This window comes from Cyprinus carpio, chromosome B9 (assembly GCF_018340385.1).
Source record: "Cyprinus carpio isolate SPL01 chromosome B9, ASM1834038v1, whole genome shotgun sequence".
Taxonomy (NCBI): Eukaryota; Metazoa; Chordata; class Actinopteri; order Cypriniformes; family Cyprinidae; genus Cyprinus; species Cyprinus carpio.
This window is the reverse complement of record NC_056605.1, coordinates 25,398,063-25,416,338: the sequence shown is the minus strand read 5'-3', so window position 1 is coordinate 25,416,338 and position 18,276 is coordinate 25,398,063. Positions and strand designations below refer to the sequence as shown.

Here is an 18,276-nt window from a genome sequence, read left to right as displayed (position 1 = left end):
AAAAGGTTTCAGACAAAATTGTTAAGACAGCATGTGAATAAGGAGTCTATATTTAAAATAAGATAACTGGGTATTGACATCTGTGGCAGTTCTCCTGCCAGCAGAGGGAAGGAGAGAGCTGTTAAATGCTCTCCTTGCCATTATCAAACCACTATAAATAACAAATTGTTATTTATTTTTATCATATTGCAACAGTAAGCAAAGTTAAAAAGTTACAGTAAAAGCAACAGTAAACAAAGTTAGTATTAAAAATACATTTCTACTATTATTTCAAACATAAGCTACAAAAAGGGGGGTTATACTGTATACATCTAATGGAGAATTAAGGCTTATTCAAATTCCAGGTCTCATATAGAAGGTATTTACATCTATGAGCTTATGCTACTGTAGAATACTTCTAAATGTCAATAAAATTAACTCTCTTCAGATTACGTGTATTTACATTTCATTCTTTTTCTACCATAAAAACAGGCCACATATATTGATGACCCTATACATCTGCATCTGATTGGTAAGTAGCAAATTGTATTCATATCCAACATAAAGAAAGCTTTTACTCAAACTTCTTGTTTTAACGGAAAATACGTCAACACGGAAGACAACTGGGTTTTATCAGCAAAGCATAGCTATTAACAGACTCTCAATGTTGTTTTTACAATTATTCCTTTTGCACAGTCCACATTGCAACAGGTTGCAACACATAAAGAAACAACGCACTTGCTAATATCTTCTTTAGCAGCTGGTGGAATTTGGAAGTTTCAAAAAGAGGACCGCTAATCCCTGCAGGTTTTCACAAAGTGGCTTGTACAAACCGTTTCATTGCCAGGATGCTGGTTTCAGGGTTCAGGGTAAGATCAGATTACTTCCAATGGCTGAAATCAGAGGAGGCAGTGTTGAGCCTGTGAGATGTGAGCCTCTAAACAGCTGAAGGGTCACTGCTCTCTGTGTTCACCCTCACACATTCATAAGCCGAATCACACGTGCACGCAACTCCCCTCTGGATCTGTTCTTTGAACGCTTCGTTCTTAGATATTTCCACAAAGGCATTTCACAGTTGCTCAGTTTATTTAAGGACAATTCGTTGTACCTTTTCTGACAATGAAATGCACAATGCTTTTCGAAATAACAACATCGGCTATGTCACACCAGTTGATAGCAGACACATTACGCCATTTGCATCAAATGTTGATGTCGATGTTTTTAAACAGGCCAGAGTAAGTGTGATCAGCATACTTGTCTTAGTAATTTGTAGGGCTACACCTCTACTAAGGCTGATGACAGATCCCATAAAATTATGGCCATTACCAGGAATCCTCTGCAGTCTCTGAATGCCTTTGGATGGCTACTCTGGCGCTGATTCCACAAAAAAAAAAAAAAAAAAAAGATCTGAACATTCATCTAAATGCTGAAAGTTTTCAGGAGGCCAGAAGGCTACTGCCCTTCTCCTTAAGTTTTATTGCAAGGTCTCAAGTAAGTCAAGCAATCTGCTCAGGACGAGCCATCCAACCTATCTTTAGCCTCTGCGAGCAAGTGAATGGAGAGCCTGACTTATCTTCACTGCTGTCATCGAGGCTGCCAGTATTTTTAGGGGACAGCAGCAGCTGCAAAAGCATTTAACGGCCTTCTACGAACAATGACACTAGGGGTGTCTCAGGACTAAACGCCACAGAGATTGTGGGACTGCTGGAGCATTCAAAGGAAAGCTGTCTGATAAGGCTAAAATCATCTTAAAAAGGGCATGTAAAAGCTTTGGAAAATGAGCAGGTGACACTGACTAGATGTTAATGAGGAGGACTTACCGCAACAAACTTACCAAAGTGGAAAAGGATTATTCTTTCAAAAAAAACTACCGCTGGAAGTGAGGGCCTGTGAAGCAGGAGAAGCTGGTTGCCACGGAATGTATATTGACAGTTGTCTCTAAGGACTGAAGAGAGGTAGGATATGTTTGTTACAAAGTGCAGTTTCCCTGAGGTCAAAGGTCAGTCTAATTAAATTAGGAGCACAAACAGGAGGTTAATCTCCTTTTAAAGTCCTAAGGGAAATTGTCGATGCTATACATTTAAACATTTACATTTAAAACCATTAATCCCAATTGGTGATATTATAAGAGTATCTACCCTGTTTGTTTCTTTCTGCTATGAGTTCTTTAATGTTGACTTCATCACGGAACATCTGAACACCTGTTTTCTTCATTTGGACAATACCGTGGCTATAGAGTATATAGTAATAGGGTTAGTGTGTTCTAGGGAGATTTTTACAAGGTAGTTTTTGTGTTACTTATATCATGTGTTGTTGTCTTGTTTGTAGTGTAGCACAAACCTCAATGCGTAGCATGATGTATAACCTGCAGACGTTTAAGTTTCTGAAGAGGACACCTGATCGTTTTCCTGAAGTTCGCAGTGCGTCATAGATTCCCAGGACTAGCGATTCATGTGTTCTACCATCCTAAAACAGATAAACTAGCTCTGGCGTATAAACATTCCCCTGTACACTTCAGAGGCCAAACATGCAGCGTGATTGAAATTGAGAAGCCACACTTAAAAAGATATATATATATCATATGAGGGCATATTAAACCAACATGGTCTGGATTGCTTCATATGCAACAGAGAGGATATTTTCAGAGGAAGATATCACTTAAAAGTACATAGCAAGTGTTTCTTTCTTGAAACTTATGACAAACAAACTAATTTTGACAATGACATTTAACACCTAAATTCATCACTGGATTTGCTAAAAGGGGTGTGAGAGAGGCATAGCATATTTTGACTGAGAGGTCCCCATGGGGTGTGTCATGCGTGAGTGTGTGAGACCTGTGTTGTATGTGCACGCATGTTCTGTAGTGTGCTTTGTGATACCTGACACATGCTCTCTCACAGGTCTTTATTTAGGGCATACTATATAAAGCACTTTCCCATTGAAATACAGCACCAGCTGTGTTAGTTATGTGTTGTGGTCACTGTTGCAGTATGGCAAAAAGATGGTTCACCACTTCTCACACAAGGCATAATATCTAAGAAAGTCCTGGCCATTAATACTCTGGTGTACTAAAAGCCTTTCTCTCTGGGGAGAGCCTACACCATCAAATGTTGTTAGTACAAATACCAAAACTCAATGAGTTTTTAATGAGCCTGTATAATTTAGCAGATTGTTGACAATTTGAGAAATAGCTGAAGCAGTTTTTCAAAAATTTTGGGACATGAAAAGTTTGGTTATTGATTTTTCATTTTCTGAAAAGACAAATACAGTTAGACAATTAATGCTATGAACAGGTCAAGTTGAATAAACACTGAACTATATTACTTCAGTAAATGATGACTGAAGTAATTTGTCAGATCCAAGGCCAAGCCTACTTCTGCTTTTAAGTAGAATGAAAAATATAATAATTATGATTTATATATTTATATATATATATATATATGCATGTACAGTGCTCTCTCCACCGTCAATACCACGACTGAGGTGCCCTTGAGCAAGGCACCGAACCCCCAACTGCTCCCCGGGCGCCGCAGCATAAATGGCTGACCACTGCTTCGGGTGTGTGTTCACGGTGTGTGTGTTCACTGCTGTGTGTGTGCACTTAGGATGGGTTAAAAGCAGAGCATCAGTTCCGAGTATGGGTCCCCATACTTGGCTGTATGTTACGTCACTTTTTTTCACTTTTTTATATATATATATATATATAAGCAAATAAAGTTGTATTTATCTGTAATGAGTACTGACCAATTGCTGAAAAACCACACCTTCTGAACATTCATTAATTTCATTTAAATTCAATTATTTACTGTGTGACTGATTATATAGTAATACATTTTATTTAGTTAAAATTTTAGTCATATGGATTTCATTCAAATGTATAATTCTGCATCGAGTTTGCTACCTCAATTCAAATTCAGGATTTTGACAGGATTTTAAGACATTCAACTTGATATTTATAGCACATACTGTCTGAATTATCTAAATAATGTATGAAACTGTTTGGTATTATAAGAGTATAAATTAAATATCCTTTTCTTTGTTTCCAATCGGAGACTTGATTAACAGCTGGACAACAAAATTCTTCCAAAGTAATATAGAGACTGAATGCCTGTAGCCTGTCAATCTGAGTGGAGGTTGGCAAGTGAGCAGGGATGGATGTGTTTGGTGGAGCGCCACGGTTCCTGGCCTACCCTCGTCCTGTGGTAGTACAAAGTGGCACAGATGCAGTTCTGAAATGCCAGATTGGTGGGGATCCCAGACCAGCAGTTATATGGGAGAGAAACAATGAGAAGATTCATCCAGAGGGCAGATACCGGGTGTTTGAGGATGGCAATATCTATAACCTTATAATAACTTCTGTGACAATGGAGGACAGCGGGCAATACATCTGCAAGGCCAAGAATTGCATTGGAGAGACTTATGCAGCAGCCACTTTGAAAGTAGAAGGTGAAGCACAGGAGATGGAATTCCGGGAGGAAAACAAGCCCCGCTTCCTCATCAAGCCCCTCTCGACTAGAGTTGGACGAGGAGAGGATGCCGTGTTCTCCTGTAAGCTATGGGGAAACCCTAGACCAGAAGTGATGTGGGAGAAGGATGGCAAGAAGTTGAATGAGATCTTTGAAAGCACACATTTTGCCATTAGCTATCAGGATGGAGGATGGTTCCAACTAAAGATTTTCAAGACAAGAGCACCAGATGGAGGGGTGTACACGTGTAAGGCCAGGAATGAATTTGGAGAGAGTCTGGCAGGGGCTGTGCTGTTGGTGGATGCTGGACCAGGACATGAAGATGAAGGGAACCGTAATGGATACAATAATGGCCACTGGAAAGCACATCAGGGAAAACAGAGAAGTGGTAGGCAGGTTGCGACAAGGCTGAAAGATGGCCCACTGCCAAACTCAGCCAAAGTGAAAATGTTTGCAGTGACAGAAGGGAAACATGCAAAGTTTCGGTGCTATGTAACAGGGAAGCCAAAACCAGAAATATTATGGAGGAAAGATGGGAGACTAATCTTGTCCGGGAGACGGTATCTTTTATATGAAGACAGAGAGGGTTACTTCACACTTAAAGTTCTCTACTGCAAACAACAGGACAATGGAGTTTATGTCTGTTCTGCTTCAAACACTGCAGGGCAAACCCTGAGTGCTGTACACCTTATCATCAAAGGTAAGAATCATTTGACTTGGGATACGATCAATGCAGATCAATACAAGTGATCTATTATATATATAAAAATTTGGCATAAGCTTTATATGGCCTGTACAATTAAGGATCCAGTTGCCATCTGTTATGTTGAGCATTTGGTACTCTAATCAGCGGTTACTTTTATGATGATTTAATTGTATGAAATGCATCAAGGGAGCTTTAAAATTACCTGACCTGGCCAAACTCATTAACATGAAATAGATTCCACCCAGTCCTATATCTGCAAAGTCACTTAGGCTTTGAAAGGCCTGAGGCCCACACACGTGATAGAAATCTCTGGAGGCAAGCTCATATTTCTCACATGGACCATCAAACAGTCAAAACTGATTGCTTTGCATGACTATATCGTATCAGAGCCAGGCAACTCCATAAAGCTCAAAAGGCTTTCAAGTCACCAGGTCTAAATTAAAGGTATTACTACTAAAGCAAGCATTACAAGACAAAAAAAAAAATTATAATAATACTGTCAGGGATGTCATTTACTCTTTAAGACATAATTCTTAAAGCTATATATTTTTTTAGTAAGGTACAATAAGATAACACATGAAAAAGATAATAAGAAATAGCATTTCTAAAATGTTAAATCATAAGTTTTCATGCATTTTATCTTGAAGGTAAGCCTAACTGCACTGGCAGATTTTTCAGAATTTTCTTTTGGAATATTTTACCAATTACTTTCTAAAATGTAATAGTATAACAGTATGAAAACAACATCATTACTGATTTCAGATTACCTCATTAACACAGGGGAAATACTTTGAATTTCTAAGAATCAATATCTATGCTGGTCGAGGCTAATGTATGCAAAGCATGGTCTTTCTGGTTAAAGCTGGTCTATCAAGGCAGTCTTGATGGTTAGTTAGTTAGTTAGTTAGTTAGTTAGTTAGTTAGTTAGTTAGTTAAAAAGCATGATGAGGACAAGCACATCACAATCCAAAACACAACATAAGCTGCTCATTGTTAGCGGGGTAGGTATGTGATATTTTGCACCTGCATCTCTGCAGAGATAATGCAGATCTATCCATTACTGACATAAAAAAAATAATAAAAAAACACATTTTAAGAACTTTCCTTTTTGGGCTCTTTCCATCTTGTAACAACAGAGCCACCTGTTCGATTTAAGCAACCACTGAATGACTTGCAAGTATGGGAGAGAGACTTGGCTGTTCTTGAGTGTGAAGTTCCTGAGGACTCTGTTCCAATCACCTGGTACTTGGAAGACAGACGACTACAGCCTGGAGCCAAATATGGGATGGAGGAGTGGGGTACAAAGCGAAGACTCACAATTCGTGATATTGGAGTTGATGATGATGGGATATATCTCTGTGAGATGGCTGATGGGGGCAGAAGCATTGCTGAGGTAGCAGTCAAAGGTAAAAAAAAAAAAAAACATCAACAACATCTGCCTGGGAAAAACCAATTCTGAGCATTTGCAGACGTATAACTTAATTGACTTCAATCAAATGTACACTTGATGTACTTAATGTAACCTTACTCTTGAGGTACCATTGTAAGAAAGCTGCCACGAAAAGTTGACGTTCTGGAGGGGGAAAATGCAGCCTTCTGTGTGGAAGTGGAGGAGGAGGAAATGGACATTCATTGGTACAAAGATGGAACAGAACTAAGGGAAACCCATCAGACCATTCTCAAATCTTTTGGAAGGACACACATCTTGGTTTTTGTCAACACCACACCACAAGACTCTGGTATGGTCATGTTCTATGTGGGTAGATCAAAGACGTCATCGCAGTTACGGGTGAAAGGTAAGAAAACATTTGTTTGGAAATAATCATACGTAAACACACCTATTCCAGAATGTGTGAAGTATTCATTTCCAATTAACGTCATCTTCTCTTGTGATAATTTCAGCTGCAAGGCACTGTCCACCAAGCTGTCCTATCGGGGTACAGATAAACACAGAACGAGCAAATGCAGCTCTCCTTTCCTGGTATCCAGCACAAGACTCTCGGAAGAATCCACCTTCAGGGTATATAATTGAGAGGCAAGAGGTTGGCTCACAGGAGTGGCTGCAATGTTTGACCACAGACTCTGCAACCTCAGTGGAGATTCTTGGTGACAGCGTTCCATGCGAGGCAGACTACAGATTTCGGATATGCAGTGTCAACAAATATGGAAGGAGTGGGAATGTAGAGTTTCCACGAGCAGTGCACCTTGGTAAGCTCCTATTTAGGGCTATCCATTGCATACACAAAAAAGCACTAACAAATTTCATTCCCAATTCCAGTCCCAGTTGCCAGAATACAAGCACCTCTACAAGACGCTTTAGTGCCAGAGGGCCAGGATGCCTGCTTTACCATTGAGCTATCTGCCTCAGTTATAGGCACTTGGTTCTTAAATGGAAATCAGCTTCAAGACGATGACCGTTTCTCCATAAGGCGTTCACGTACACACCAGTCCCTACGCATTCGTGGGGTACGGGACACAGACAACGGAGCAGAGATCACCTTCATTGCCTACGGAATTCGAGATTCTGCTGCTTTATATATACAAGGTATACACTTAACTTTGATTTCCTTGCACCGAGATATATTTATGAGGATATTAACTTGTGTTGTTGAACTTGCTTATATATTCCCATCAATCAGCACCACTGGTAAAATTCACTCCACTTTCTGAAATGGATCGAAACAAATTTGTGGAGGTTGGCAACCCTATTGTGCTCTACTGTGAGCTGTCAGACCCTGAGGCTCCAGTTCGTTGGTATAAGAATGGTGTTGAACTTCAATCAATGGAAGGTCTGCACATCCAATCAGAGGGAACAATGAGGAGGATTGTCATTCAATCAGCTGATTTCTCCCACTCAGGAGTTTATAGTTGCGATGCTATTGATGATGTCATCAGGTTTAACGTGGAGGTTGAGGGTGAGTCTTTTCTGTTCTTACTATTCCGTTCTTCAAAGTTGTTAATCAGCTTCATAATGTTGACATGTCGGAAATCTAAGAATGAAGGCATTTATTAATAACATTCATTTGCATTCCTATGAATCAAAATCAAATGAGTATGTCCAAAAAATGGAATCTTGCACTTCCAAGTCTCTTAAGTTTACCGAATAATGCTGAACCAAAACACATACCATATAGCTCCACCAGTGAGGTTCTCCATTCTTCCGGAGGATGAGAGGAACAAGTCCATTGAAGCAGGCTCACCGATAGCACTGCAATGTGAGCTCTCAGATCCACTCGCCCAAGTCTCCTGGTATAAAGATGGTGTGAAGCTTCTACTGCAAAGTGGACTAGACTTCAAGTCCAAGGGCACAAAGAGGCAACTGATTGTCCAGTCAGCTGAATTTTACCACTCAGGGGTGTACAGCTGCAAGACAAGGGGTGATGCTGTACACTTCAATGTGGATGTTAAAGGTGATTAAAATGTTTGCTAGTGAATTAAATAATTTTATTTTGCCTGACATACAACAAAGTTGATTAAGACTAAGATTAAGAGTAAGACTAAGATTTTTTTTTTGTTTGTTTGGTTTTTTTCTGTTATATTAATAATAATGACTATTAAAATCATAAAGTAAGGACTTAAACACTCTAAAATATCCATAGCCCCACCTGTGAGGTTCTCTGGTGTCCCTGAGGTTAAGCGGAGAAAGTGCATTGAAGCAGGCTGCCCCATTGTTCTGCAGTGCGAAGTTTCAGACTCTACTGCTCAGGTCCAGTGGTACAAAGATGGGGATCAGCTCCTTGTAGAATCTGGAGTAGACTTCAAATCAGATGACCACTTGAGAACACTCAGTATTCAATCAGCACAACCGTCTCATGCCGGTGTGTACAGCTGCACAACAAAGGATGATGTCATCAAGTTTCATGTGGAGATACGAGGTGATTTTGGCCAAATTTATTCCTCACTTACAAATTAACTATATGTCTTCTTGCAATTATGCCACTAACAATCACTGCTTTCTGTATTGCTCTTTTGTCACATTCTTTAGTACCTCTGTCACCATTTTTTCTGCTTTAGCTTTATAATTTTGGATTATCTTTTCATTATGTCATGATGTTCTTGTAAATTGAGTTATTGCATGTTATCTTAAAGCAATAGGTCTTTTAATCTGGTTAATTTCTTGTCATTCTTGATGATTCTGATATAAACCATCATCTGTAGCTGTACCGGTGAGGTTCTCAGCTGTTCCTGAAGCTGAGACGAATAAATGCATTGAAGCTGGTGGTCACTTTGAACTCCACTGTAAGGTCTCAGACCCTACAGCCCAAGTCAGCTGGTTCCACAACGATACACAGCTTCAGCCAGAGACTGGTTTGGATATTCAGTCAGAGGGAGATGTAAGGACACTGGTAGTCAATCCAGCTGAGCCCAGTCATTCTGGATTGTACCGCTGTGAATCATCCGACGACTCTGTCCATTTCACTGTGGATATCAAAGGTGATTTATGACTTTTTCAGAATCTTGTACATCCAGTAACACATTTGCCAAACTAGATGCAAACTAACAATCAAGCTTTTTGTTGTCTGCGTCTCTTAGCAGTGATGTTATGGACATGCCTCTAACCATTGCATCCAACTCGTTGGCAGTAATTTGATACAGATGTTACATGTTTTGCATTATTTAACTTGCTTCTTGGCAGATGGTCTGAGAAATCACAGATAGGCAGTCTAGATGACTTTTTAATAAGGGATATTAATTATGTATATTCTTTAATAATGCAACGGATCACCCTTAGACCCACCGGTGATGTTCTCAGCATTACCAGACACAGTGAAGAACCAGCTGGTTGAAGCAGACTACTCCACTGCTTTGCACGGTGAGATCTCAGATCCAAATGCCAATGTGTGTTGTTACAAGGATGGTGTAGAGCTCGTCTCAAAAAGTCAGCCTCATATCAAATCGGAGAGTACCAGGAGGACGTTAGCTGTCAAGACAGCACAGCCCTCTAACTCTGGATGTTACGACTGTGTGAGAACGGGTGATGTCCCAGTTTAATGTACAAGATCAAGGTGATTTTCAAATATTTGCTTCTAATCTACTTAATGTTTTTGTGTGACAACTAACAACTGTGTGCTCTATGTAGCTTTTTTTTAAAAATCTCTTTAAATGTATTCTGACAATGTTACTTGTATGTCCTTGGCTTCAATGGCCATAATTGGTTCTGTCTTTCTGAGTTTAGAAATTAGTCACTTACATTGAATAAAGCATTCCTCTGTCAATGGTCATCTGTAGTGCCACCACCAACATTTTTGGCTGATCCTGAAGTTGAGAAGACCAAATGCACTGAAGAAATGGAACCTGTTGCACTACATTATGAAATTTCAGATACCACTCCATATACCGAGACAAAAGAAGAGAAGGTCATGCTTTCTCAATCTGAACCTGAACCTGAATTTGAACCTGATTTGGATCTTGAATCCAAATCTGAATTTGAACCTGAATCCGAACCTGAAGTTCACTCAGATGCATCCAGAGGAACTGTAATCATGCACACACCAGAGACATCTCTTTTCGAAGTAAACAGCCAAAAGACACCAGATGATCCCATCCCATTTGAAATGGACCAAGGTGGTTTGCCACTTATTTGTACACCATTCTGAATTAGGTGCATTAACATGGCTGAAGCAAGTCAGTTATTGTTTTCTTTGTGGCTTTTCTAACAGCAGAACTGTCTCACTATGGGGTGTTCAGTGGTGAGACCTATGATGACTCTGTCCAGTGCACTGTGGATATAAAAGGTGATATAATGCTACCTCAACCCAAGCATTTAACCAAGTGCCTCTGTGCCACTAACAAGGGTGGTTTTAACTATCCAATAGCTCTTTCTGGAGATGCTGGTCCCCTGCATCTTGGTTACCTTCCCAGAACTAATTCATGCTATCATGTCTTTATCCAACATCCAGTTGGTCTGCAAACCCTTCTTCCAAACTAACACTCATTCAATAGACTTACCTATCTTCATTCTTCATTGAAGCACATTTCATTTAAACTTAAACTGTACACGTCTACATTTGCTTGAGTCATCTTGTCCATGTGTCATTCAGAATCATCATCAATATTGTCTTGACTGAATTATGTTATAGAGAGCTGAAATACAGAATGAATAGTTGAGTGAATGAAAGTTGGTGATATGACTTCTTGTGTAATTGTGTAAATGTGTTTTAACCACTGTTTGGCTTGTTTTAGACCACTATATGATATGGTCATCACTCTTACATTTTTACAATCTTGAAATACTCTTAAACATTAACCAGCTTTTCTGACTATGAAGACAGAAAAGACAAGAACTTCACCTTTTCTTTGTGTAAACAATTCAACTATAGAAGAGTTCCTGAGAACATCAGGAACTGAGGCTGAGATCAGATCTGAAAAAGAGAACAACAATCTCTCAGCGGAAAGATCTGAAGAAGAGATTCAGCGGGATACCCCAGTGTCTGTAGGTACAACCTTCAGATTGACTGAAGAGGAACAACAGCCAGAACCAATGCTACAACCACTGCTACAACCAATACTACAACCAGAACTACAACCACAGCTACAACCAGAACTACAACCAATGCTACAGTCACAACTACAACAAATACTACAACCTCAACTACAACCAATGCCACAGCCACAGATACAACCAATGCTACAACCACAGCTACAACCAATAGTACAACCAGAGCTACAACCACAGCTACAACCGATACTACAACCAGAGCAACAACCAATGCCACAACCAATGCTACTACCACAGCTACAACCGATACTACAACCAGTGCTACAACCAATGCTACAACCACAGCTACAACCGATACTACAACCAGAGCTACAACCAATGCCACAACCAATGCTACTACCACAGCTACAACCGATACTACAACCACAGCTACAACCACAACTACAAACAATGCTACAACCACTGCTGCAACCAGCAAACCAAATAAATACGTCAGTTTCTGAAGATGAAGGATCAAATCACATCACAATGCAAGAGAGTGACATGGATCAAGATGTCTTAGCTTTTAAGGTGGATGTTGAAGGTGATTTAAATAGTTAGCTCCATCATTCTGCAAATAATGATGGGAGCAAAATATATGCCATTGACATTTACCACCTAACAACCACTTAACGTCATTTTTCTCTATTCGGATCCATTACTGAATCTGAATAACTCCGAAAACTTCAACTTACTGACTTAAGATACAAAAACAGCTGCATTTTATAATTATTTACCTGTAGAATTCCATCACCAAATATTTATCTAACAAAGATCACCTCACTAAAAAATTCTATTGTATCATCTTGAATCTAACTTCTAGCCAAAATAGTGTAATTTTAATATGCAAGTAATAAAAAAGATACAAGCCTAGCTATAAGTGCAGTTTATTTAGCTTAGCTAACGTAAAGTATACAATGTAATGTGTCATACTTGTAATACATGTCTCTTTTCATATAACTTGAAATATCCCTAGCTTCGAGGACAAATTCCACACCAGTTTGTGGAATGGATGAGAGCATTGATGCAGACTGTTCCAGTGTACTGCTTACTGAGAAATCCGACCACACAATCCAAGAAAAACCTATATCCTGCCAAGATGAGACAACCGTAATATTCAATAATCCTACAACACAGAAAGAGCTCATCCAGTCATCAGAGATGAGTTTGCAAGAAGCATATGAGACTGTTACCAAGGACGAATTTGTTGTACATCAAGAGGAAGTGAAAGGTGACTCAAGATTGTTTTTAACACATCGTTAATGATCAAAAGCAACTAACTTTGTCTGGCTTTTGCTTAAATGTTCTGTACCCTAGTCAACCAAATTGTTTTACACTTACACTCTTAATAGATAACTCACGATAAACATTGCTTTGTCTCCTCAAAACTGAGAACCTTGTCATAAAGCAGAATTCTTTACACTACCACCAGAAGATGAAGTTCTCAGACCCACTGAAGGTGATTCTCCAGTTCACTGTTACAAGGACAGATTACAGTTCTACTCTGAAAATGGACATACGCTTGAATCAGAGGAAAGTGTGCGAAGACTGAATGTTCCAGTTATAGGCTCGGGTCAATCAGGCGTAAACAACTACAAGGCAAAGGATGATGACATAATATTTAAGGTGGATGTCAAAGGTGATTTTAAACTAGTTTAAATCCACACCGCTACATCAGTTCCAGTCATTTAATCATATATTAAAATCAAAGAAAAAAAAACATATGAAATGAAATTACTAGATCTAAAAAAAAAAGAAATATTTACTAATGATTAAATGATACTAGTAAATGATAGTGATAATCAGAATATAACTTCAATGCAGTATAACTTTTAATTTTTCTCATTGCTATTTATTGTAATTATAACCTGTTTAGGTCAAATCATCTGCTTGCATTAAAACATATTAAATTAAACCCCTTAGCTACATCTTTGGAAACTTCAACTATCCATGAGACTGGCAGGAGCAAGTCAAATGATGGAACAGATATTGCTAATTTTCCACAACCTGAGGTATCGAGCACAATGGCAGAGGTGTGCTGGTACAAGGAAGGTGAGGAACTCCAAGAATGCGACATTATCACTCAATCTAAGGAGACTTTCAGAGCTCTTGTTGTGAAAACAGCTGAGCCGTCTCACTCTGGAGAACATGCTTGTGAGACAGATGATGTCACCGTCCAGTTTGCAGTGGACCTACCAGGTGATTCATCAGTCATCTACGCCAGCTCAATCCATCCGATTACCAAACTAACCACTTCGATCATGCAATGGTTACTAACTCTGTTCAAAATGTTGTTCGGATAAAAGCCAGACTAATGTTGTTACTGCGGATGAACATTTTAGTAGAGAAAATATTATAATTATTATTTACATTTGCATTTCATAGCAGCATCTGGAAAATGGTGAAGTAAAATGATTTTCAAAATAGTAATTAGTTGACAAATTGGCATTAACAAGTTCTGAAAAATATTTAAGGAAACTTAAAAGTAATTGTCTCATTCAGATATCTATTTAGTAATTATCATGTCGATTACAAATACTACTAATAATTTACAATGATATACTAGGGATGCTACAGGAAATCCCATCACTAACTAACAAAATGTACAAAGGCAAAGGCCTGATACATACACAAGTAACACAACTAAATTCATTTTCAGTATGTTTGTCTTTGATGTTTGTTGCCCATGTTTTGTCTTTGTTGTAAAATATCTGTGACTTTGAATGTTGTCTTTTACTCTTGCGCTACTAATTTTTCATCTTATAATCTGAAGTTCATGTGTTTTCTGTTTTCTTCCCAATTTATTTATCATTACAGTACTGGAAATCATAAATATATTCTTACAGTAATTTTCATGCCAAGCAGACTCTTTCATAAAACACTGAATGTTAGTCAATATTTTGACTCATTCTTGAGAATCAAGTTTTGAGAAAAACTATAAATGCATGTATAATCTATAAAAAGGAAACAAACAATATAAAAGTAAATGTGTCTCTACAAAATTGTCTGTAGCTCCACCTGTGACGTTCTCCTGTGTCCCTGAGGATCAACGGACCATATGCATTGAGTCAGGAAGACCCTTTAAGCTACAATGCGAAGTCTCAGACCCTGATGCACAAGTCTGGTGGTACAAAGATGGGAATGAGGTGCTTCCTCAAGATGGTATGGTTACTGTGTATGAGGAAGCCATGAGAACACTCTCTGTGCAAAGTGCTGAATTATGTCACAGCGGAACATACAGCTGCCAGACAAACAATGACACCATCTCATTCCATGTGGAAATCAAAGGTGATTTGATGTTTTCTTTCATGAAGACACCACATGAGATGTGTGTATACTGAGCAAATCAAGCAATCTCCTTTATAACTATGTATTGTGGATATTAAGAAGTAGAAGGCAAATATTTGGCCTTTATCCCTTAAAAGTAGTGTTTATTAATTGTCAATCAAGCACATGCATTCATAAATAGGAAAAAACAACTTATTAGCCAATGTTCTTCCACTAAATCACGCAGCTCCTTCTCTATGCTAGGGTTGGGCGATATGACCAAAATTTTATTTCATGATATGAAAAAAAAATTCTGATAACAATATATTACTATATAGTAATTTGTGTTATTTTATTATTCTAACTTATTAAAAATAAGAAGCAAATTACAAACATGGGACAAATATAGCAAAGGGACAAATTAATATAAGATTTTCAGCTACAATAAGTTTATTTAATGTGTAGTAGTACTACAGAAACTGAATAATCAAAAGTAAAAAAAAAACTGCATAGTATTCACTATAATAATATAATATAATTAAATATAAATGTATTCTTATTAAAGCTACAGAAAGTTATTTTCTTTTTTCTCAGATGTATAATAGGCTTCTGTCACTTTAAGACCAAATGCACGGTTCCAATATAATGACATACATACAGATTCCTCTCAACTGTCTACATTCACTTAAGACATAAGCAACTGTGTTTAGTGGAATATTCCACAAAATGGACATTTTGACATAAGTGTGTGTGTATTTGACCATTCAAGTGCAATAAGAAAGAGTAATAATACGAAAGAGAGCAAATTTGCAGTCGCATGCTGTCTGAGAGGCGGTTTTCTGTGCGTGCGCTTCAGCTGTGTCAGTTAATGCGTGACCACTGCAATGAGTTCTTTTTCACAGCTTATTGCATTTAATAACTATATTTAACATCATGCACGTCCCGTATTCGGGATCGCATGGCGCATACTGTCTGAGAAAGGTGGCTTTCTCTGCGCGTGCTTCGCAGTGTCAGTCAGTGCGAACACAAATACCTTAATATACACTATACTAGTGTTGCCAAAAGTACTGACTTACCAGGTACCAGTCGGTACTGCAATTTTAAAAAGGTCCATTTCCCACTAACATTTGAGCACTGTTGATTGTTCTTCAACACCGCTGATTGGCCATAGTGTTCACACACTCAACAGATATAACTGATTGGCTACAATGATCATCACTTCACGCTTTTCACCGAGTGCTCACACAGAAGCACATAGGAGCGTTTAAAAGCCGTGTCTATCAGCGCGGATCCGTCTATATGCAGATATATTAGGGATCCACTGATAGTCACGGCCAATCACAGTCATATCTGTTAAGCGCATGAACACTATGGCCAATCAGCTGTGTTTAAGAACAATCAACAGCGCTCAAATGTTAGCAGGAAATGGACCTTTTTATAACTGCAGTACCGACTGGTACCGAAGTCAGTACTTTTGACAACACTACACTATACTAGACTTAAGTATTTAAAGATAGACAATTTATACTGTACCATCGCCACAATATACAGTGTCATAACGCCCAGCCCTATGCCATTCACACCTTTGTAGCTCCATCACTGAAGTCCATTCCAGTTTCAGAAGTGGAGAAGAACAAGTCCACTGAAGTAGACTCATCAAATGTTCTGAAATGTGATCTATCAGACGGTAACACAGAGGTGCTCTGGTGCAAAGATGGTAGAGAGCTGGTCCCAAACCCTGGGCTCAATTTCCAAACAGATGGAAATATGAGGAAACTAACTGTTCAATCAGCAGAACTGTCTGATATTGGAAACAACACCTGTCATGCTCCAGGTGATACTGTATCATTCAAGGTGGATGTTCAAGGTGATTTTCACAACACTACCACACAATTAACTATTGTTTCATGGCACATTAGATATTTCTTTCATTTCTAAACAGTCCTGTTGAAAAACATACCTTATGTAACGTCTTTACCATCCTCTCCCTTCTTGATGACAAAATAGAAAACCCTGTGACTAACACATCTGTAGGTTAAGACTGTCTAATTGTCTTTTGAAAGATTTGTAAACGATTTATGTTTTTTTGGCACAAATTAAATTGTCAATAATCTACCTTTTTTTAATTTTCCAAATTTTCATAGCACACCCTGTTAGGTTCTCAGCACTCCCAGAAATTGCGAGGAACAAGTTTATCGAAGCAGGCTGTCCTATTATACTTCAGTGTGAAATCTCAGACCCTACTGCCCAAGTTTCATGGCTCAAAGATGGAGTCGAACTCCTACAAGACAGTGGACTTGACATCCAGTCAGAGGGCACTATCAGGAGAATGATCATCCAATCAGCTGAGCTCAAAAACTCAGGCGTGTACAGCTGTGAGGCTGTAGATGATTGCATAGCATTCAAGGTGGATGTTGCAGGTGATTTTGAGTCTACATACTTTCTCAAAACCACTAACAATGAGTCATATAACGCTTCATCCACTAAATGCTGTTTGCCCTAATCAGAGTTTAACAAAATAAACATACATAACCAAATAATCAAAGCCCCTCTTGTTAAACACTAAAATGATCTCCTCGCCACTTGCTGATATAAACTGTAAAAAGGATTATAAAGGTTTTTGAACATCTTCCGAATCACTTACTATACAATATTACTATATTGTATAGATCATGTCACCTAATTTAGACATGCTCATTAACTTATATGCTCAGAAGAATACGCTTCAGAACTCCAGTAGCAAATAACATGAGATACAAACTCATGATAAACACTCAAAATCAGCAAAATGTCTCATTCATTAGCCATATGTAAATTTTAATCTTTTTCATCATTTCATTTCATTAGTTTTCATATCTTAGAAAGGCTTTTTGGTAATTCTATGAATTTGACTGAACAAAAATCCTCTTAGCTCCACCAGCGATGTTCTCAGCTGTTCCTGAGATTGAGAAGAACAAGTCCGTTGAAGCAGGCTGGCCAATCATTCTCCAATGTGAGATATCTGATCCTACAGCCCTGGTCCAATGGTACAAGGATGGATTACAGCTCCTACCTCAATCTGGGGTTTACATCCAATCACAGCACACCATGAGGACACTGGTTATCCAGGCAGCAAATCTATCCCACTCTGGGTTTTACAGTTGTAATACTGCTGATGATATCAGCGAATTTTTTGTGGAAGTTAAAGGTGACATACAATATCCAAAGTATTCTGTTATATAACTAACAAATACATCATTTTGTAGAGTTCAGTTTTCATTGGGTGAAAGCATTCTTCTCTACCTTTCAACAGATCCATTCTTGCTGCTTTATGGGCTCCTTAACCATTTTCCTAATGCAGGATTATATCTGAAGCTTCACAAGTTTGTTTGCAGCATTTC

At 38.5% G+C, this 18,276-nt stretch overlaps 1 protein-coding gene across 1 annotated transcript in view; it reads left to right on the top strand.

The window, feature by feature from the left end:
* Positions 1 to 1,593: 1,593 nt before the first annotated feature.
* LOC109104029 (obscurin-like protein 1) overlaps positions 1,594 to 18,276 on the top strand; it is a 31,599-nt gene continuing 14,916 nt past the window's right edge. Inside the window, 7 exon segments of the mRNA XM_042730463.1 lie at positions 1,594 to 1,934; positions 4,032 to 5,145; positions 6,288 to 6,557; positions 6,687 to 6,947; positions 7,054 to 7,359; positions 7,430 to 7,696; positions 7,791 to 8,066. Coding sequence (XP_042586397.1) covers positions 4,131 to 5,145; positions 6,288 to 6,557; positions 6,687 to 6,947; positions 7,054 to 7,359; positions 7,430 to 7,696; positions 7,791 to 8,066 — 2,395 coding nt within the window. The 5' untranslated portion in view covers positions 1,594 to 1,934; positions 4,032 to 4,130.